The following is a 22,623-nucleotide window of genomic DNA, read 5'->3' on the forward strand; positions in this document are numbered from 1 at the left end:
AGATTCAGAGCCAGCAACAAGCTCTATGCTGAGGTACCAATGCTGCTGAGCCCAAGCAATGCACTGTCTCCTAACCTTGCCAGCACCTCCTGACCCACCAAGTCCCTCCTAGCAGAGAGAGAGAGAGAAAGAGAAGGGGACAAGGATGTGAGGTTGCAAACGCTGGTTAAATTGTCTTTTCCCTTTTAGGAGCTCCATGCAGAAGACAACACCAGGTTCTGCCAGAAGGATGACAATGAGCAAACATCCTTCAGCGACCACAACCCACGGCACGAGCCCAAAGGGGGTTTCCGGAGCTCCTTCCGCAAGCTCTTCAAAAAGAAATAAGCAGCCCCAAGAAAGGCAGGCCACAGCCCAAGAGCAACAGTACTTCCCTGGGTCCCTAAGGGTGGAGACAGACAGCAAGGTCCCAAGATGTCCCCTCACTAACATAATAGGTGAAGGGATGGGGGAGAATACTGTCACAAGTGCATCCTGCTCTTCCTAGCACAGGGGAGGGCCAGGCTATGGGTTCAAGCAGAGCTCAGCCAGCAGATCCAGTAAGCAGAGGAATTTAATAGCTTTTACTCCTGCCTGACTTAATTTTCTTCAGTTTTGGAAAGCTTGGGACAAATCCCTCTGTGTTCTCCTCCCCCTCAGCCACCAAAGCTGTTTTTTCTGCCATACGTCTTCACTCTTCCAAATTCAAACTAGGAGTAATTCAGCCTCACCCACAACAGACAGGTTGACCTTGTAGCCTTGGCATCCTTGGCCAGAAGTCCAAAATTCTTTTATCTCCTCCACTTCCTGAAGAAAAAACACTAACAAAGATGTCTTCCAGAAGGCCAGCTCACACTATCCAGCTGGTTTGAGAAGGTCTAACTAGCATCAGCTGAAGCACCCGGACTTTGTTCTGCTTAAACAGCATCGTCTTTTCTTTTGGACTGAAATCCTCTTCCACCTTTTAACCAACATGCTGTTTCTCAGACTGCCTCCTACTGTACAAATCTCTGCTCTTGCTGTCAGAATTGCCCAGGTCTCCATGCAGGGGACACAGGCTGAGCGCAGGGCCTGCCACAAGGGACAAAGACCCTTCCACACTCTACACTCACCCTGGATCAACGCAGATACTGACACAGTCAACTGGCATTGTGGCTCCTGGTCTGCAGTACATGTTAAACATCCTCGGCCAGCTCTCTTTGACCTGACATCACTTTATGAGCCCCAGCACATGAAGCACCCTGCTTTGGAGCAGATCTTCTGGAAAAAAAAAAATAAATAAATTGAAATGATAGGGCAGGAAAGCCAATGGTGCCCCACTTTTGAAGTCACAGCATTCCTCCAGGTGCAAGGACACTCTTCCTCCCACAACAAAGCCACATGCATGTCTCATCCACATCTCAAAGGACACACCCTTAGCAGTATTGTTCTCTGTATAAGCCTACAGACTCTGTTAAAATATACAGTAAGGAAAGGGAATTAACGCACGCTGACCTACAGCTCTCCCAGAGTGCTCACTGACTGCACGTACCATCCACCTTTTCTTCTTCTGCTGGAGTGAAAGAGGTGGCTGGAAAAAGGGTCAGTTTCAGCTCAATCAGAAGTAATCTCTTATTACAATCAGAGTTTTATCAACGTTTCAAGAAAGGGACCAAGATAAAACTTCAGGGATTAAAATGTTTCAGCCTATGTCACCTGTTAGACTTCACTGGGGCCAAACTGCTCCCAGAAATCCAATTCTCATTCTGAAATGCAAGAAGGTATCTTCTTGGTTTTTCTCCTTTACCTTTTGCATAAAAAACCCCAAACCTCCCCAGAATAGTTTAAAGTTTTTAATTACAAAAAGAATTCTCTTTCCCTCTCCCTCACATCTTCATTATGAGTTCTCTGACTTCTCCCAAGTGGAGGGGTTATTATTTCTATAGACAGGCCTACTTGTTCACGGAACCAGAGTTTTATCATGATGGATGAGTTTCCTTTCCCACCTTGCCCTGTCAAGATATAGGCAAATATATCGGGAAAGGGGTGAGGAAAGGAAGAAGGACAACAAAAGATTGGAAAGACACGAGCAGATGTATGCATAGTCTAGGTAGCTAGTAAAAAGAAAGAGCTGACAAGGCAAACACAGCCAAGCGCAACTGCCCACCTCCACCCACAGCATTCAGCAACAAGCTCTGGGAATACAAACTGTGCCTGTGCCAGTAAGGGGCTCTCAAAACCACTGCTGAGCACTTTGCTGCCCAAACCACAGGTGGCTGAGAGGCCACTGATGAGAACTGCTACACATACCACCTAGAGTGGCTCTTTTCTGTACAGATAAAAGCAAAGCAACAAATACTTTCTGTGACAACTGACACCCCTCACCTTGGAAATGACTACACAATGTTTAAAGATGGTGGGTTTGGAGACCCTGGTAACCATGGCACAATAGGAACATCCCAAATAATTATTTGGATTTTAAATTTTAGGCCTGTACTGCACTGCACTAATGCTCTCAAGGACTCTGAGTCTTGTGCCTTTGAGTAGCACACAATGAGATTTCTGCTCTTCATAGAAGAAACTTGCTCCTCCAAACTTGCCAGGCAGATGTCAGGCCAAAAAGAAGGCAAAGAGGAAAACCTGTGTTCTAAAATCTTCTGTGTAAGGAAATCATTCCAAAGTGGCAGACCCTTGGCTTGTAAAATGCATATGGATTCTAGCTTCTGTTTTAGTGATTTAAGGCATGGTCACAATTGATGGTTATTGTTACTGATTCTGTAAGTTCTTTCTTACAGGCCTATACTCATCATTGGAGATGTCCTGAGTATTTCCTTGTAACTGCTCAGAATCTGCAAAATGTACATAAAACCAGTGAATAATGCTCAGCACCACAAAAGGTGCCTCTTGCAGGATGCAACACAACTTCACCTTTAGTATGTGCGTGCTCTGGATTATTTTGATTCCTTTGCCAAATAAACATTGCTTTTAAATAACACTCTTCTCTTTTTTGCACTGACTCAGCTGTAAGACTGCATATTTTACAAGGAGAAACATACATTTCTTCCAGTCCCCTCCTGAGGCAACACTACTGACAAAATTCCATTCCTTTGTGCATACAGTCTCATAAGGAGACTGCTTTCATACTCCTCATTTCAAGACTCTCACCCGGCACTCAGCAGAGAAGCTCTTGCTCCCTTCTAAAGCTTCTGGTCCAGATCTGACCGATCCCACTTGTTGGTGCAGCTCTGAATGACATTACCTCAGTGCCACTCTTCTGCTCTTTCTGCAGCTTCTGTTACAGACACACAAGCCTTGACAAAAGGAAACCCACAGGCCTCCTCCAGTGCCACACACACCACTGTAATTTCAACTATCCATCTCAGTAAGAGATTTTAGTGTATTCTTGTAAATCGCAAACTCGTCACATGCAAAGTTTTCCTCCAAAACTTAATTCCAATTCTATCTGCCACCATCTGTCCTTCGCCACACTCCCAGCAGATTCAAACCAATGACAACACAAACAAGGGCAGCTCAGTTCCTAGTGCTCACACCTCCAAACACACAACAACCACAGGCAGCCTTGCATCACTCAGGGACAGCAGGCTCAAGAGACAAGAACATACCAGCTGAGTTTTATAGCAACAGCAAAGATACATTTTGACCCTCATACAAATCTACCTGGAGTGTTTCTTCCTCAAAAATCCCTTTCAATCCTCTGGATACAGAACATGCCTATTAGCCACTGGGGAACAGCCAGTGCCTGAGACAGTGCTCAATCAGACACCATCACCACAGCTGTGACTTTTCCAGATCACCACAGACGCACTCCCTGCTTCGGGCAGCCTGCCTCAGACTACCAAGACTTTCAAAGTACCTTACGCAGTCAAAAGTGTACGCTTCTAGGATACATAAGGCTTTTTTTAGTATTTTTAGAACATGGCTTTTAATGCCAAGTGATAATAGCCACTATTAAATTTTCACTTGAATGCATTCTGAAATGCACTGCAGACTCAGCATGTAAAGATCCCTTACAGACAATGAGGTACACAGGCCATCAGATGTGCCCAGTCAAGTTTACTTTACATGTCCTGAACTGACAGAGCTTTAACATTTACTGACTGTGGCAAGTAACCACGTCATAAAACAAAGCAAACGGACACACACGCTGGAGTAACAAAATATACTGCAATCCAAACAGCTAAAAATGGATATTTCAAGGCAGCAAAGAACCATGAAATTTTTTCAAACTTTAAAATATCACCTTAAAATATCCTGACTAAGCTCCTTCTTCCTGCCTGGAAAAGGCATTTGCATTGAAGAGAAAGTCCAGGAAGGTCCTTTACATGCCACAGCTAAGTGCACTGCTCAGCAGCAAAGCTTTAAAGCTTTAAGTAACATTTTGTTTCACTTGCTTCTAATTTGTTAAGAGAAACATTCACGAATGGGATGTTCTAGCAGAGATGAAATGGCAGCAGTGCCAGAAATACCAGCAGTAGAGACTGCCTTGATAAAATGTCAGACCTAACAACTCAACAACAGCCGCAAAGTGAACTCACTCCTAGTATAAATGCAGCACAGCCTGCTGTGATACAAATTTGACCACGAAGCAATTCAGCTTGAATAAAAACCCTCCGTTGTGTGCAACAAAATGAAATGCTCTATCACAAGCACAACTGTCTGCTGACTTCAAAGTAACAACTGCTTTTGAATCAAGCCTTGCACATCCAGTGACTGTCGGACTGCACCCCAAAGGATGTAAATCCCATGCACTAGCATAAATACACTCTCATCAAGTAAGACCTCTCCCTCTCTGATTTAAGAAACACATAATATAGAAGATTAGAGATGGTTTCCTGAGAAAGTAAATGCACAATACTTGCAATATCAGCACTTCTCAATTTCCAGAGGGCTTCCCTGAGTGAACATACAGCTATGACACTCTCTGAAGAAAAAGAACAAACCCAATCACGGTCCACTGATGCACTAGGCTACACACAAGTAGAAACCTCAGGGTGACACAGCACAAACTATGTACCACACCTATGAATGTCTGCTTATCTATTTAAGCACTTCACAATTTTAACCACATGGCTATGGTTTGCTTCTGTTTCAGCTGACTTTTACCCACTTCTAAGGCACACCAAAGATATACAGCAACTCACCCAAGCCAGTGACCAGCCTACAAACAAGCACATTTCTTTAGCTAGCACATATTAACATCTCAAATCACACCAGAGTATTCCGGAGTCATTTTAGCCACATAACATCATAAAAATTCCTTCATTTTCCATGTGAGAAGTATTGTCAGCAAAGCAAACATCAACCAAATAAAAAGTTATTGTAGGTTAAATAATTATTAACGCAAAATTGCCATGAGACAAATCAGAGGCTTAGAAGTTGTACTCAAAACTCCCACCCTAAATGCAGCAGGTTTGGTTCTTGTTCTTTCTTGTTTGTAGCTGAGTCAACACAATGATTTGAGCGTTGCATGACTGATCTGCTCCACTGGGTCCCAAAGAACTAAATTTAAGTTAGGTTCTTGCATGGTTACTATTATCGCCCACTGTCCAAGTACCCCACCAATAATGGAATTTTATCCTCAACTACAGGAATGTAAGTCAACATCCTGCCCATTTCACAAAGGAAAACAGAGGCCTACTGACATTCAAGAGGCCTGTTGATGAACAGGATCAATGTGAGGTCTTCCATTCCAGTTGGACCACCTCAGCAACCGAGCATTCCTTCTGCCTGGTCTGCCATGACTACTAAACAGCATGGAAGGAGAGAGATCAGAAAGTCTGAATATGAGGAGTTTTTCCTGGTAATCCATGGATGTGCTAATAACTCATACGGTGCTTTCAACATTATGCCCATCATGTTGTTTACATCCAAAGAACCAAGTACCTAAATTATACCTCCTGTAGCATGAGTGTTTCTGCCAAGCTCCCATGTAAGAACACTCTCTTCTGAAGCCAAGGGATAGAGATCTTCATTTTTTCTTCATTTACCAGAAAAACGTTTCAAAATAAAACTTAAGACATCAAAGAAAGAACACAACTGACACATTACAACATTTGTCCATGATGAGAACCGCCGTTTTTGTTGATGGGATCAAAACACTTTCTGAAATGTAAAGACCACACAAAAAGATAAGGTGCATCGATCAATGGCATTGCAGAAAGCATTAAAAAGGTAGGCTTTATCACCAGTCTACTCACATCATCCCTAACGACACAACTCTTCAAGATGCTGAAATGTATTCTTCTCCCAAAGATACAAGACAGAATTTTACTTAAGACCCACGAGCTTCATTAACTGAAGATGAGGTACTTCACAAACATACTGTAATGGTGACTATAGAGCTCTCTCTTTAACAGCTGGCATGCATTACTGTATTGTCTAGAGATAAAAAACAGTGCACAGGTTTATGGATAATCCATGTCATGATACTTATGCCAGTATATGTTCTGTCATGTCTATTTCGGACAGCAAGCTTTGGTAAAGATTAATATAAGTTTGAATTTCCCTAACAAGTGACATACAAGAGGTCTGAGGAGATCTTACATAATAATTCACTTTGGGATTAACCTATCTATTACTTTGATACATATGCCAAAACCAGCTTCTTTTTAGACTCTTGTAACTGAAGTACACAGACTGAACTAGGAAAATATGTACCAAAACACATGCTTTCACACCCTCCTGTGCTTAACTTAAAAAAAACAAAAAACAAAAGAGCTGTAATTTGTCCGTGTAATAATTTAACATATGTCAGCCAAACATATTCGTATCTTTATTTCAATTAAATTAAAAACAATCTGCAAGTATATTTATGCAACATTCACTATATACACATGATTTACGCAACTGCAAGGCAATTCTATGTATGCTGATTAACCTATTGTTAGTAAAACATGACAATTGCTATGGAAGTTGGCCAGTGAGTGCTCTTTTCCACAAGTGACTCTTTTCATGGCATGACCGAAAAAATAGCTACTAGCCATGAAATGGATTATCAGTAAACCTTAAAAAGAATGTGACATAATCTAGCAGAAATTAACAGTCTTCTAAATGTAGTAGTATATTTATTTCAGATGATGGTGCTGCCTTTTAAAATAAACTTGCCGTCACTGTAACGATGTAAGACTTCCCATCTGCTCTACCTAAAGAAAGCAGTAATTAGACATTATGCTTTCTGGCAAAAATTTATTTTTGAACTGGCACCACAATATTTCAGAAAATAATAATAAAGTACCTCTTTGGTGAAGCCTAGGTACCCCCTACTACTCATCGTAACAACTTGTAAACAGGACCGCAATACAGTGCTACGCCTTAAAGTCTAACTCAGTTAGGTACCACAGATCTTCCTCACAGTCCTCCTCACAACTTTAGGAAAAGTATTTTAAAGCAGGGAGTAAAGCAAAAGAAAATTAAGAAGGAATATAAAGTTCCCTGTTTGAGATTTTAAAAAAGTGCATAATGTTTTCATTCCAAAAACTGTGCCACTGTATGGAACTGATGGATACAAGACTGTTTTCCTTCCTGTACTGGACATTACAGATCGTTACACAAACACAGTCTCTGCTCATTGGCCAAAGAAGTCCCTCAAGTCTGTTTTCTGGTACAATCAGTTGTCCAATTATCTTAGAACAATGTCCTGCATACTAAAACAAGAACAGCGAATTAACCAGTTCTTCCACTCGAATGTCTGTTTTTGCAATTCCATTTCTGTACACTGCATTTCCAATTTACTGGAGAGTTTTTAGTGTTTGGCATATACACATCCCAACTCCTTGGCACCACCAGGTTCAGTGCATCCATTGCCAGCAACAGACGTAGCACCAGGAAAACGCAACTCCCAGCGCAGGGGACAGTTCAGGAGGAGTGGGCATTCTGCAGCAAGGGCGGTCCGTCTCGATGCATCGATGGGTGTGTGTGCTCCCTTTTGTAAGTTTTTGGAGGAAGCTTTGGGATATGTTGAGAAGTGCTTTGTCGTGGAGGAACAGGTGGTCCAGCGACAGGATGGAGGTCCACATCTTGTTGTATTAAAGGTGGTGATGGAAGATGCCTCCGTGCTACATGTGGAGAAGGTGTCTGAGGGGGAGGGGGAGTAAATGGAGAGGGACTGTTTGGGAAAAAGGTGTTACCGAGTTCGCTTTTTCTCCCCAGTGGTGGAGGCTGGAGGTGTAGTGGTGAGCTAGAGAAAACATCTGGAGTTCGCACAGGTTCTCGTGGTGGTAACACAGGAGGGCTTTCAGGGGGGTCAGAGATGCAGGTCCGGTCAGGCACCGAGTACCTTGGTGAATACACTTTAGAGGTTGGTTGCCTAGGAGGGATTGCTGGCGGGCTGTCCAGGTGCGCAGAAGTAATCTGAGGTACACAAACATTTCATTTAATAAGAGTTTTAGAGTGGCAAAGAACAAGACCCTGCTGTGAAATGGAATTCCTATCCTGCTGACTGATCTTTCCACTTCAGCAGAAGACACAGCAAGCCAAGTGCAGAATGAAGATGGGGAGTAGCGAAGCAATGCCCAGGAAAATATGTTTCTCAGCACAGTGCATGTAGAAAGGACAAGCAGACTGGATGTGTACCAGAGTAAGAGCATGGGCATATCAATAATGAGTTAACAGGCAGGGATGCAGGGAGTGAAGATGCATGGAAAGGGAAAAAGGCAAGCCAAGGAGTGATCGGAGCAACATGCTGGTTCCAGATCTGCCTGCTGGGTAGGTCTAGGTATCTTCTACTGCCTTCCCAGTAACAGGTACCAATGACAGATAATAGGACCATGTATTTCTCCAAGAAAATGAGCAATAAGGAGGGGCAATGGTGCTGAACAGAGGAAAAAATACACTACACTCAGAAGCTGGAGCTAAGTAGAATTAATGAAGTGAATGGTTCCCAAGCTGCAGTCCACAGTGACAAGGTAATTGGTCACACCACCACACTAACATATCTATAACGTTTCCAACTGAATTTTGATAGGATCATGACACACTGAAGTCTGTTGGCTGACAGCACAGTGACCTACAGTCCGAAAAGGACATCATGTTTAGTGATATATGAAAGCTCTCTTGAAAGTCAGAAGACATACGCTACAATATAATTTTGAGTGGGATCCTCAAATCTATCCAATTCTCTAGTCATCAATCAATTCCCACTGAAATCAAGAGAAATATAACACTGTCTAAAATAAAAGCTAGACTTGCTCGCAAATGCAAAAGGCAAAAAGTAGCAATGGCTCAAGCAGGCAGGAAAACAGGACGGGCAATCAACAATGAAAGCAATGAGCAGCACAGCATCCAGTGTCAAATACTGTAATGAGTTATTTCAGGGGACTAAGGAGTGTTCATCACATTCCATCATTACTGTTCTTCAATTCTTTACCCTAAATCATACAACCCAAAACAATCTTCTACAACAATTACTGCAGACAGAAACATCTTTAAGTTCTCAGAAGGGCCTAATCACAGCAAATGAGCAGGCAAGATGGTGAAGCTGGGCAGGCCTGAAATACATGGTTGCTTACTGTTTCACAAATGGATGTTCAAAAAAAATGTATGTATTATCTTTAAAAGTTTCTTTTTCCTATAATACTCTCCTCTTTTCTCCTATAAAAAAACACCCTTTTTAGCTGTAACTTACTTTTGATGGGGAGGATTCAGCTGGGGCAGACTCTGGTCGTCTTCGTGGAGGAACTGGTGGGGGAACGTGAGCTTCATCTGAAGTTTTGGTAAAGCTTATGGATGACACAGAAGCAGATCCTAGTGAACACAGAGTGAAAAATCTCAATAATGAGTTTTTGTTCAATATAGAGTATTTCCTCTAGCATGCTAATAAAGGTGTCATTAACAGCAGTGTACCTTTACTTTAGTAAAATACTTGCTCATAAAATGCAGCATGAAGAAGGTATTAAGGAAATATACCACTGAGCAACCACCAAACTTGAAGATTCCAAACTGCTTTTCTGAACTGCAATAAACTCAGTGGCCATTAATTCTCACACTTTTGTAAGTAATCTGCTAGATCAAAACCCACATCACAAAGCTGTTCTCATATCACAGCAGCACTAAAACCACATCCTGAACTTGCAGCTTATGTGTCAATCCAACAATGAAGAAATATCTTATGAAGAAACAATCAGGAAGCCATCTTGGACCCTCAGCAATGCCACTGCACTGCTAAGCAACTACAGCTTTTATCAAGTTAGTTCACCTCTTTGTGGCAACCTGCTCAAAATGGGACTAACCCTGTATTTCCTTTGCATACCCTTTACATTACAGGGCACTGCGTCCTGTAAAAATTATTGAAAGCACACAATAAAATATAAGCTTCCATGCATGCTGATGAAGACAGAAGAAAAATAGTGTAATAGGTCTTGACTGATTTAAAGCAGGACAACACAGACTAAGTTATTGAGGAAAAACACTCATGTGACCTGAAGCTGATTTGTAATGGCAGGCAGCAGATTAAGTCACCTGCGAAACACTCATGTCTATTCTCACTAGTCAGCAAACACACTCACCACACACATACCTGGCAGCAAATGCTACAAGTGTTGGTTTGGGACATTCATGAACTAAGGATGATGCATCTTTGGTCTTCTGCTTTAACAGCTTCTCCAAAGACACGCAATACCCAAAATGCCCAATTCTGTTCAATTTCTCCCTCTACAACAAGAACCACTAATAAAAATGTAGTAAAATGTACTCAAAATTTTTCCTGCTACAAGGAGACAAAAAGTGACTATGTTGCTATAGTCACTTAGCATGGTTTTACCTGTTTAAGATCACAAAATCTAATATACAGCCTTTGTACACTATTATCACCTACTTGCATGAAAAGGACTTGAAGGATCTGAGTCAAACACACTGCAAGCATCTGTAGTACTTGAAGTAGCAGAAGCGGGGGGTGGGGTCAGAGGCGTTCGTGGAGAGTTTGGTGCAGATGCTGTAGTTTCTGTCTCACTCTCTGGGATGCGGCTGTAACTAATTTTTCTTGGTTCCTGTTGCAGGGGTGTGGGGTGTCTCATGGTGCCTGGCCTTGGATTAGATGGCCGAACACCTGGGGACTTGAGAGGATAGCTGTACTTTTTGGGCTGAAATAACAAAAAAAGACAAAAATGTATCAAACAAAAAAACTCAAAACACACACACACACAAATAATAACCAAAGTATAGTTTTGCACTTATGAAGTTAGAGATTGAAGATCACCTCTATCTCAGAAAGACAGATGTAAGCATTTTTGGGGAGAACATGAAAAAGAATACAAATACTAACAAATCTCGGTGGAGGCTTCACATTTCGCGGCTCTATCTCTAGCGACTTGTTGAAAAGATAATCTGTAAATTCTGTCTCCATGCTGCTTCCCATTGGATTCAGGTTTTCAAAAAATCTCTGGAATACAAGAAGGTAAATAGAAATTATATCAAATAAGATATTTCTGTGATGCTTCTGCCCACTGTAGAAGTGATCCCAACTGTTCCACAGAAAAGAGAAAACGCTCAGGTCAGTAGTGAGGACAGATTTTTAAGTTAGTAACCCTGCATGTTGCCAGTGCTCTGCTCGATGCTGATAGCACTGTGCCTGGCATGCAGAACTAACTGTGCTACTACACCTAACACTTTCTGCAGTGCAGAAGTCAGAACAGGTTAGCCCAAATGCCCTCAGAAGAAGCTGTATACAGTCCATCCCTACACTGATGCAGCAGGGCAAGACTGCTCTCAGAATGATTTTGTCAAACTACATAGAGGAAAAAATACCAAAAGGTCTCATGAACATCAAGGAACAAGTGGAAAAAAAACCAACCTCAGACAAAATTGTGAGCATCATCACCATCAATACATGAAATGAACACAGTGCTGCCAGGTAGACTTGTAAATGTAATGGAAATAACTGAGGAAGAAAAAGACAGCTGGGCTGACTGCAAGCATGTGACTGACTGAGGACAGCGAGCATCTGGTAGTTTCTGTTCCTGTCCAGAACTGACCAAGACCTATTGACCAGTATCCCAAACAGCTGAAATCACCCCAACTCTCCTTTCCTCCCAAAAAAATCTGCATGCACAGAGATTACTTCCCTTCTTACAGACTTAACAGAAATTTTAATGCAGGCCTTTTGCTTATTTCTAATGCAGTTGGTCTCTATGGCCTATCAGCTGACATTATCACACACAAGTACCTCAGTGTGCACACACATGGAAGTGATGTCACTTACCCTGATGTCAAATTCTACTCTTAAACAATATGGCTGATTCTGGTACTGTTGTATCTCTCCAGTTATTTCAGCTACTTTTCTTCTCTTGCTGAAATTTATGAGTTCTTTTCCATGTCGCTTTAGAAATTCAGGGTTGCCTTCTTCTGTCTTTAAAATGTTAGTTAAGTAAATTCCTGAGGAGAACACAAAAGATCTTAAATACATAGTGCAGAACAGAGAGAAAGGGGATATGGATGGAATACAAAGAATTCTTAAATAACTTCATTTCTGTATTTTGATAACTTAGAAGAACTCTTGATTGGGTTCAGTAGAAGTCAGAGTTCATTTAGATATTTTAATATGCCTTCTCCTGAAATCTGCCTTTTGCATCACTGCATCTTTCCACTGTTTAGGAAGCTCACACAACCGAACACTACCAGCAATATGCAACACAAGAGTACACTGAAGCCCTTTCTCTGAACTACTCTGCCTCAATTCAGCTCTACTACATTAGAGACTCCAGATAAGCGCAAAAAAGATATTTCAATGTTTTATTCTTCTGTTCCACTCCTGCCTTTATAATTACATTAAATTGTGATATTAAAAGAGAAAAGAGATGTTTCAAGTCTATGAATGACCTATGGGGAACTGCCATTATGACCTGTCTGAGCATAGCTTAAGAGAACTATAACTCTCCACTTGTGGTCCTGCTAACCTACTTAACTCTGAAGCAGGACGTAAGTTTTCTTAGTTGATCTTGTCTTTCTCCACAGAACTGTAGAGTGTATCTTCCCAAAATCTCAAAGAAGCTAAAAAAGCTATTAACACAATTTTCTTTCAGTTTTGGCCTGATGTCTATGCTGGACAAGAACAATGTAATGTGAGAATCAGAAATGACCAGCAACAAACATCCAAGCAGCTTGCTACAGAACACAAATGCTATTTTTCCTACAAATAATATCTGCAATTAATAGTCAATTTAACATTTCTTTCACATGCAGGCAATTAATGATTTCTCTCAGAGTCGGTTCTGTTGCTAGCTTAAGCAAGCCAGGGAAAATGCTTTGATGTCTGGGCAGCTGAAATTAAAACCTGAATATCCTGTTAAAACTGCCTTCTCACTATTGTTCACAATGCTTTCCAAATGTTTACGCACAATACAGCTCAATGAGAAACAAAGGTACATACCAAAAAAAGGCACACAAGGAGGATTAATGGACCTGAGTTTTGCCAAGTATTTCTTATAGTGATCTTCACTCAGTTCATAAGCTTCTTCTAGAATCTTCTTCTGACGACTTGGAATTTGCTAAAGAGAGACAGATGAAACAGGTTCCTTATAAAGACAGCGTAACAGCATAGCCCAGCAACAATAATGAGTGCAACGGTCTCCTAATGATGCACTTGAGTCAGTGACCACAAGGGCAGCGCCCCAACATCTCAAGGTCTCAGTAGCTTTTTCTGCCTTTCTTAAACGTGGATTGATTTCTAGCTCATGAAACCAAGAAAAAATAAATGGGGAAAAAACCTTCCTCTTACATCCTAAATGATTCTTTTTTTCTTTTTTTTTGGTGGGGGGAGGTGAGGAGGGGAAGGAAGGGATTCACCTTCCCTGTTCTTTCTATGATGGACACGGTTCATAAAGGCTTCTAGTTAACTACAGTGTACTGCATTACCCTTCCACACCATGAATGGAAAACATTTCACTGTACCTCAAATGTGTGATCCAACCTATACACTGCTGCAGAGTTCATGGCACTGACAATCTCAAGGACGCCATTGAAGTTGTTTAGCTCTTGAAAAACTTGCAGGATTTCAATTATTCGGCTCACTACAATTACTCTTTCCTCCAGGTTTTCTGTTTCTACAATGCACCTAAATAAACAAGAACATTCAGTTTTGTACTGCACTGTCCTTGAGTTTTTTAAAATCAAATACTAATTTACAACAGAAACAAGTATGAGAGGTGTATCAAATTATTTGACACAGTTTTGAACATTTTAAAATAAAGACTGCTTCTAAGAATAAAAAGGCTGAGATTTTTATGGTACAATTCTCTCAGGGACCACATGTAGCATCTCAACATTGTGATCTAGAATTTTTCACAGTATACTTCCAAATGTATTATAAATGTTTAGTAATGGAGTACGTGCAGATTTAGGAAAGTCACTTACTTTTCAAACCACAAAGTAAGATTAGTTGTATGCCTTATCATTTTGAGAAGATTGGGAGAATTAATTTCTTTATCTTCCTTCGTCCACACGCTTCCAACTAGTTCAGATGGCTGCACAGCTCTAGAAAAGCAGACACATGTGTTAAAAAATGTAATTACAGGCATGAAAGAAGGTATTTTCCCAAATTCTTTTTTCTTCCAGGTAATCTGAAATTAATGCTTGGAACTGAATTCTCAAGGTATTACATCCATGATCTCAGACTCAATGTGTGACTTGGGCGAGTGGTATTTTTATGTTTGGTTGGTTTTTTTAGAACTTAAATATTTTTTGATTTATATGACTATTAACCACCTCTGCTCATCTAAACATAGAATGAAGTCCACATCCCATTCACCACAATAAGATGTGAGCTCCCAGCACCAGAACAACCTCTAAAAGTCATCCGATGAAATCTGACACATTCCATAACTTACTTCACAAACTAGGATATGAAGAAAATTGATTTAATTCATGTTCATACTTCTCAAAGACTGATTGACTTGGAAAGTATCAGGAGAGACCTACAGCACAATGCAATTAATAGTACGCATCAGCTGCTGCATCTTGACCTGGGCAGGGTAAGACTGGTATTTAGTTACTGGCTTTAAGATTTTTGTTTTCTGAAAAAATAACAAATTAATATACAGCGTTGGTAAAGTTCCTTGACCTACCGTGGGGCTCCACAGCAGGGGCCCACAGAAACAATTTCATGCTGGAGGATATTTTGTGATTGTTTTTTTGTGTTTTGGTTTTTGTTTTTGGTTTGGTTTTTTTTGTCATGTGTTTTTCAATGGAGGAAAATTACCTGTAAAAATCTGACTCAAGTAAAGTGAGCTGCCGAGCAATTTCTATGGGATGCAAAGTGAGCAAGTCAAAAGTCTCTGTGTGTCCTGGTTTGCTTATGTGCCATTCAATCGCTGGAGGTGGGCTTTCAAAAGTAATGTTGTGACTTGGCCCAATGGCTTGCGCCTGCTTCTTACGGTTGATTATCTTTGTGATCGATTCAACCCATTTCTTCATAGCTTTGCCTGGCAGACAGAAACAAAATTACTTTTTCGTTACTCTTACTACTGCTTTTTCAAAGATATCTGTAAGATTGGACATTTTCAGTGTGACTTCCTCCCCTAAGACAGTAGTTACCCAGTTCTTTAGAATGGCATACATGACATTCCCACTCAACTCTCAAAAAACTTCCAAATACTTAAAGAAGAATCCCTCTAAAGCCAATGCTAAGCACGACCAGTTTGCCCAAGCACAATTCAGAACACCTCAATTAGGCTCCTGCCCTTACGTGGTATTTTATTTATTTTATTAAAGTATTACTTCTTCTGAACAGAGGTCAGACTTTCAAAACCAGGCTTTAAGGTCTTTTTTTACACTCTTTTTTTTCCTCCAAGTATTTCATAAGCAGGAAGTTACATTTTTCTTTATCCAGGCACTGAAAGGAAAAATGATTCCATTCCATATGTATGCTTTAATACAAAGAAGACAACATAAATACCTCGTACTGTCCCAATGAATTCCTCCAAACGTTGCAGAAGATCAGCATCTCTTTCAAAGTCATAGAAGTGGTGCTCTACCCAGTGTCGACATACATTTAATACTCTGCAAAAATAAAGCATCAGTCCAAAACATGGTCTATCTTCATGTCTAACATTTCAAAACATTTGGAAGTAAAGGGTACACAGAAAATCAGAAACAGCAGATCAAATGGACTCATTCTACCATCCACATTCCAGCAGCCAAAGACTTGTTTTATTTAAAGAAGCCACGGTAATATTATCAGTCATTTAAAAAAAAGTTTAAGATGTTCTCTGCATAATCTTTGTGGGAAAGTTATGCCTCACAGAAAGATGGATTTTTTTAAAAGCCATGACTTCTAGAATCTGAGTGGCACACCTATAGTTTAAAACACAGCAAAAGCCTTTATCAAGGCCTTTCATGCCTTGAATTCAAAGTGCCGTCAGATTTTCAAGCACCAGAGCCAAAACAGCTCACTGACCCCCTATGCTGTCCAATAAAGCACCTACAAGAAAGACTATCAAAAAGAGCTCCTGCAGCCAAAATGTGGCATTTCAAAAACTTAAAAGGAAGCCACTTTTGCTCCCATTGCTACAGTACTCACCGTAACTGCACAGGTTGAATGTACTCCTTTCTAAATCTCTTTAGCTCAGCACTAAGAGGCTGGTCTCCATTCTCCATAGCAATACGATCAGCTTCTGTTGGCTCAGGTTCTGGAATTTCAAATCTAGCACAAAAGATGGGGATAAGAACCAATCACATCACCTACTACACTCACATGCTCATATGAATAGATGGTAATTAAGGTAACTTGAAATTCAGATCGTTTCCACACGTCAGGGTTTTATTTTTTGGTAACCATAGGAAAATCAGTTAAAGTCAATACTAATACAGATTTCAGAGACAGAAGTGTGCCATCCAAATAATCCCAAAACTTTTGGATATCGCTTATGCGTTTTACTTGCAATCCTTGTTGACCTTGAATCTTTGACAACTGCTTAAAAATTGTTTGGAATGGAACAAACCCAAAAACAAAGGTCTCACAATACTACTCCAAGTAAGAACTGAAACAAAATAACGCACTTGATTTGAACAATCCCAGTGGCATACCTTTCTATTAGCAGACTCAACAACTCCTGGGGTTTACAGAAGGATCTATATGTTGTGAGAAAGGTCCGAACAAAGTTGGGATCTAAGAGAAAGAATAATTTTATGCTCAAGTCAGCAATTCTCTTTTTATATTTAAAAATAACATGGAGTCCAACTATATCCTTTGAAATTAAGGATGTCAGACTATCACATTTACAGAGGAGATAATGTAAAATAAAACTGCTTTGGTAACAACCCGGAATCACTCAAAACAGCAATAAACAAACACTCTGAAAACAATAAATGCATCTACTTATGGTTATAAGCCACCTAGTAAACAACTTTATTATTATTATTATTTTAAAACAAAAGTCATGATAAAATAACTCAAAAACCACAGTAGGTAACTTTGCATTGGGTAGGAACGGCGTAACACCCTGGCATGGAGATTGTTTTCCCTAACCTGGTACAACTCATGCCCAGCTCATGTCTGCTAAGGAAGATGAGGTATTTTTTCAGCTATGCCAAGTTCATTTTGCTTCAAGAAAACAAACAGATTTAATATACACTGATTACATACTAGTTTAAGATATTCAAAATAGTTTTCGTAACAAAGTAAGAATTGAAAACAGAAAACCAAAGCATTTCCCTTAATTACAAAAGCAAACCCATTTGTTTTCAAGTAAGAGGAAGTACAGTGACAGCTTGCTGGCACTACTCAGCACTGACCCGAAAAAGGTTAACACTGCTATCACTGAAAGTTAATGAGCAGGTCACAATGGCTTTGCACATTAAACACGTATACAGATTTTATAAAAACAAAACCAAATGGGTAATTTTTCTCATACAGAGTGGCTGGGCAGCACACAGGACTTGAAACAGGAGCTCTTACAGCCTGTAACGCAAACAGAAACCCTGCATTATTTACCTAAGTTTACACATCACATCATCAAACGTTTCATGACCTTGACAAAAATCGTCTTTAACTACTCCTGTTGTCCATCACGAACACTCTACCATTTCTGAAGCCTCGCTGTGCCCTTCACTGAGGCAGCGCTCTGTAGTGACACTGCACAGATGAGCCATGCCTTGTGCCACCCAGCATTTCCTTGCATTTCTGTTGCATGCTCATTCCTACTTCCTGAATGATACATTGGCTACTCTGCTTTATCCTTTTTGTTTCCTTCATTACTCATTTTTTCTTAACATGATACCTCTCCTCCCTCTTCTTGAAACTGCACTTTTCAAAGGCCAAACTTCAAATCCCTTTGCATAAAGAACGTCCTCCCTGTCTCCATCCTCACTACAAAACTACATGATTTTTCATGTCCTAAAAACTCAAGTACATAACTAAACTCAGTCACCCACATTTTCACAGCTTGCATTCTGTAGACTTCATCCACCTTAAACAGTATTTGTCTGTGTGAAAGAGAAGCAAGCTCTGAGTCCTGCCTATTGTTATTTGCAGGTAGACTCAGCGTCTAAATCCACAATACACACTGAATTTCAAATCAAGTATATCAGAAAATCAAATCTAACCTTGTTATCTCACTAGCAAAATCCGCAACTCAAAACAGCACACAATATAGGAGCAAGTGTTAAAAAAAAAACACAGACAACACCAGTTAGTCAGGATGTCTGCTCATGTGATAATTCTCTCTTCAATACAGCCCATTTTAAAGCTAAAAAAGAACAATAACTTGTTCTACAAGGATTTATAAATAATCACCCTTGAATTCCTTAAGAAAGGAAACGGACACTATGATGACGCACACGCACTCTTAACATATCAAAGCTTTAAAAATAGAAGAGCACTGCTCTATAGATAAATAAAATGCCCGGAGTTTCCAATCTTGGTACCACCTAACCTAGCCACTATTAAGTGAGTATCAGGAAAAGGAGGAGATAATCAACGCAGAACACATTAAAACTAGTAAAATCCACCACAATATGCAAATGGGACAAGAATCTGAATTTCCAATGGAAGGGCAGCTTCCCTCAGGTTGAAATACAAGGAAAGCTATTGTGCTGAGGAGCCTCCTTCCCAGCTTGGCTGCTCCAGCCCAGGACTATGTGGGCAGCCTGCCTTCCCTTCTCGGGAGCTGGATCCCAGCAGAGTGGCTGTGTTATGGCTCAGCTGCCAGGAAGCCTCTATTCTACAATAAAACAGAACAGTCTGCTGAAAAGCTGTTTTGTGTCTCATCTTGAAGGTGAAGATGGAAAAGCAAAAGGTCAAACACACCTATCTACTGCCTCCCATGGATCTTTACATACGACAGAAAAGCATAGACATGAACTGAGTGCCCACTGATTTCAATAACCAACTACCTCAACTTCAGCTACTTCCAACAAATCGGCACAACCTCCGCAATTCCATCTGTATTGACTCTTTATAGGATGTGAGCCACAAGAAGAACATCTTAGAAAAGGTTCACAGCTACTCCAAAAAAAAAAAAAAAAAACCACAACAAAAACAGTCTTTGGATAGATCCAGGACTAGCATAACCAAACTGCATCTGAGATCAGACACCAGAGAAGTCACGGCCTGCCATTCCAGCCTAAGTCAGTGCTGTTCTTTTAAGACTCCAATCACACATACACAGCCTATTGTGGGCCAAAAAAAGAACCAACAACAATCTGCAGCTACATGGCTGCGTACCACAGGGATAGCCATCTTCCTACATCTCAGAGCAGAAGAGCAGCTCTGCATTCAGTCGTGCGCAAACAGAAGAAAAGGGTTACTATGGAAAGTGGCTGACCTCCTCACTGCATCTCACAAAATGCAACAAAACACTGAATGATTTATGTAGGAAATGGACCTCATTTCCTGCACAAAAGCCTTTTTTTGCTGAGTCACTAAATCTCTATTCTTTTGTTTCCCTGGAAAAGACAGCAAAGAGCAGCTAAAACGACTACATTTCACCCCCATAGAAAGCCAGCTCTAAAAAAGAAGGCATACAATGCAAGATAAGGATTTGGAGAAATGACGTACAGCTTAGCAATTCAGCATCAGATCCACGTATGTCATTCTCACATCTCTAAGGTTACAAAGATTAACTGAATTCATCACAGGACAACCTGTTTGAATGCGGTTATCCTGTGTGTCAAATGCAAAAAGCAACACGAGAGATGTATTTCAACAAGCCATATGTTCTTCAAAAACAGGCGGCCCTGCTGTCTTAAGGAACTGCAGAAGACAGCTCACAGCTCACTGTACAGACAACGCATAGAGAATGCTACTGGTGACCAGGCCATGGGTACAGCAAGAATCCTCTGCACACAGAAAGGGCAATCTTCAATGGGATGCAAGCTGCCCAAAGTACAGTGAATGCATACAAGGGCACTAAAAGGAATACGCCTCCTGCTAGCTCTCTGCCAATTACAATTTCAGCTTTTTAAATAATCCTCTTCCTTTCTCTAGAGTGGAATTGGTCTACTTTAATTTCCAAAAAGACTAAGTTATGCCATAGATCATGCCAATGGCTTGAAGTTGATAAAAGAAAATGAAGTCAGATACAAAACTGCTCTGGTAAAAACTGCCAGCAAGATATTGCATTTGTGTTTCTAATAAGTGATAGGAAAGCTAAGCTGAAGGAAGTGCAGAGAAGGGCAATAAAAGCAGCAGAGTGAGCAGATTTCCAATCACTTAAAGAATAAAACACAAAAGTACTACAAAACACTAATCATATTCTGCTTATTCCAAGCCTCTTCTAAACAAACATTCCGGTTCCATACTGGACTCTGAGACTGAGCTGCAGAACTACTTATCAGAGTAAGGATAAACAGACAGAAAAAAAACTACAGCTGAATAAGAGAAGTACTTACATCAAGATGAATACAGGTTCAGAATAACAGCCCATAGTGGAAAAGTAGTGGAAAAATCAAAGATGAAAAAGATTGGGGGGGAAGGGTGGGGAAAAGCCCATGTTCTTCAGCACTGCTTAGAAAAATCCTGGATAACTATGCAGAAAGGCTACACACACATGCTGAGGTTGGACTGGATGAGCCATTCGCTTTCACACAAATGCCATTCATCACACAAATGTATCTTCAACACAAGTAGAAACCTTTACGTAAATGTCATAATTCAAATCCTTAAATTTGGACAAGGTAAAAACTCAAGCCACTGCTTTAAGGAAGCTGGTATTTGCTCTATGCGTTACATGTCAACATGGACATAGGTAGTAGTTTACAAAGTACAACCCTTAACTGAAGAAACCAAGCACACAGTTCTCATCTGCAGAGCTAGCGCTGTGTGTGCCACCTCGTCTCACAAATCTCAGGGGAAGGCAATCCTTGCAGCCTACAGGAAAAAGTGCTGTCTGGAGCTCAGTTCCTGCTGGATCCTGCCCCCCGCCATCCCATGCAGGAGAGTAACCAGACACATGTGCAGATCTCACTACGGTCAGTCAAACTGGATTCATTTCCAGCTGCTGCAGCCACAGAGGTGCAAATTTAGAATTCCAAACCTCAACTCAAAAAGCATTTCAGAATAGGTACCGCTGAGCATGTTTGTTTTCCACACATAGTCTGCATTTTGCTGTACTTAATACGGAAAACAAGAAGCATAAACTAATCATCACCTGTTCTGGTTATGAAGTGCCTCACCTGCATACATGTGGTAAGTCAGCCTCTCAATAAGTTTGACAACAGTTCCTGCCTTGATGATGGGGATTCCGGATTTGGGCTGCATGTTTTCTTCAAACACAATATTCTCTTCTGAGTCAGGTTCTGCAAATCTGTAAAGCTCAGGATTTGGAAATCTCATCTGCTCCTCTTTTTCTTCCTGCAGCATCGTTACGTCCAACATCCTTTCCAGCGTACTTCTATATTGCAAAGATATCAATGCTGCCATCCAGTTATTTTTCTCTTCAGCTGATTTAGCAGCAAAAATAACACTGTTCTCATCTTTTAAGATGATTTCAAAAGCATGTCTGTACTCATTAGTGTCGTCTTTATCATTAATTTGTACCTTTCGCATGAAGAACTTTTCTTTCAGACGATATTCTGCATTGCTAGCACCGGGAAGTCTTGGCTGGCCGTGATTTGACTTACAGCAAATCATCAAGCCATCAAATAGAAATATGTGTCTCTCGTGTTTTGCTCCAACACGTGTGAGCGTTCCTTCCATGATGAACTCATTACAGCATTGTCCAATGTCCTTACCCTCCCAACCATCGATGTTTTTCTGGATTTCATTCATTTTCTTGATTGCGAGCTGTTTCCCCTTCATCTGCTGAGTATAGAATCGGCACGCAGATTCACTTCAGTGCAGGATGGGAGAAAGGCAGCTTATTAGTACACAAGTACTTAAAAACATGGCCACCACTAGCAACAAAAATACAAGGTAATACTGAGTGGTGAAAACCCCACTGAGAATGCAATTTAAGCACCCACTTTCAGGATCTTCTCCCAAAAGCTCCACTACAAGGCTTGAAGAATGCTCTTGTAAGTAATCCATCTGAGCATGTTTTTAGCCTCTATGCAACAGATGTTCTACCTAAATGCAGATAGCCAGAGCAAGAAGGCTGTCGGTGCTTCCTAGTCTAACGCATCTCTCATTTTCATAGCTGGTAAACAATTTTAGAATGCATTAATTTCAAAGAAGCACATTCAAAGAAAGTAAGTTGTTAAATTCATTTGTGTCCGAGC

General features: G+C 40.6%; 2 protein-coding genes and 1 long non-coding RNA gene across 8 annotated transcripts in view; 1 reads left to right on the plus strand and 2 right to left on the minus strand.

Annotated features, from left to right (window-relative positions):
• Positions 1 to 1,092, plus strand: part of ARHGEF33 (Rho guanine nucleotide exchange factor 33) — a 27,909-nt gene extending 26,817 nt beyond the window's left edge. For all 4 annotated transcript variants that reach the window (XM_015857077.3, XM_015857078.3, XM_085542886.1 and 1 more), the window contains one exon: positions 190 to 1,092. In XM_015857077.3, coding sequence (XP_015712563.1) covers positions 190 to 327 — 138 coding nt within the window. In that variant the 3' untranslated portion in view covers positions 328 to 1,092. The remainder of the gene's footprint in view (positions 1 to 189) is intronic.
• LOC107310952 (uncharacterized) overlaps positions 1 to 1,220 on the minus strand; it is a 6,590-nt gene extending 5,370 nt beyond the window's left edge. Inside the window, exon 1 of the long non-coding RNA XR_004306494.2 lies at positions 1,092 to 1,220. This is a non-coding gene — a long non-coding RNA (uncharacterized LOC107310952). The remainder of the gene's footprint in view (positions 1 to 1,091) is intronic.
• A 5,509-nt stretch (positions 1,221 to 6,729) lies between these two features.
• Positions 6,730 to 22,623, minus strand: part of SOS1 (SOS Ras/Rac guanine nucleotide exchange factor 1) — a 39,116-nt gene continuing 23,222 nt past the window's right edge. For 2 of the 3 annotated variants that reach the window (XM_015856981.3, XM_015856982.3), the window contains 13 exons: positions 21,580 to 22,235; positions 16,993 to 17,074; positions 16,487 to 16,609; positions 15,863 to 15,966; positions 15,167 to 15,389; positions 14,323 to 14,442; positions 13,861 to 14,023; positions 13,340 to 13,457; positions 12,173 to 12,345; positions 11,237 to 11,353; positions 10,790 to 11,054; positions 9,602 to 9,720; positions 6,730 to 8,328 (listed from right to left, as the gene is read on the minus strand). In XM_015856981.3, coding sequence (XP_015712467.1) covers positions 7,834 to 8,328; positions 9,602 to 9,720; positions 10,790 to 11,054; positions 11,237 to 11,353; positions 12,173 to 12,345; positions 13,340 to 13,457; positions 13,861 to 14,023; positions 14,323 to 14,442; positions 15,167 to 15,389; positions 15,863 to 15,966; positions 16,487 to 16,609; positions 16,993 to 17,074; positions 21,580 to 22,235 — 2,758 coding nt within the window. In that variant the 3' untranslated portion in view covers positions 6,730 to 7,833. The remainder of the gene's footprint in view (positions 8,329 to 9,601; positions 9,721 to 10,789; positions 11,055 to 11,236; positions 11,354 to 12,172; positions 12,346 to 13,339; positions 13,458 to 13,860; positions 14,024 to 14,322; positions 14,443 to 15,166; positions 15,390 to 15,862; positions 15,967 to 16,486; positions 16,610 to 16,992; positions 17,075 to 21,579; positions 22,236 to 22,623) is intronic. The other variant, XR_014944512.1, reaches the window with a different exon arrangement.

This window comes from Coturnix japonica, chromosome 3 (assembly GCF_054131305.1).
Source record: "Coturnix japonica strain WE chromosome 3, WE-NBRP24, whole genome shotgun sequence".
In the NCBI taxonomy this organism is placed as follows: domain Eukaryota; kingdom Metazoa; phylum Chordata; class Aves; order Galliformes; family Phasianidae; genus Coturnix; species Coturnix japonica.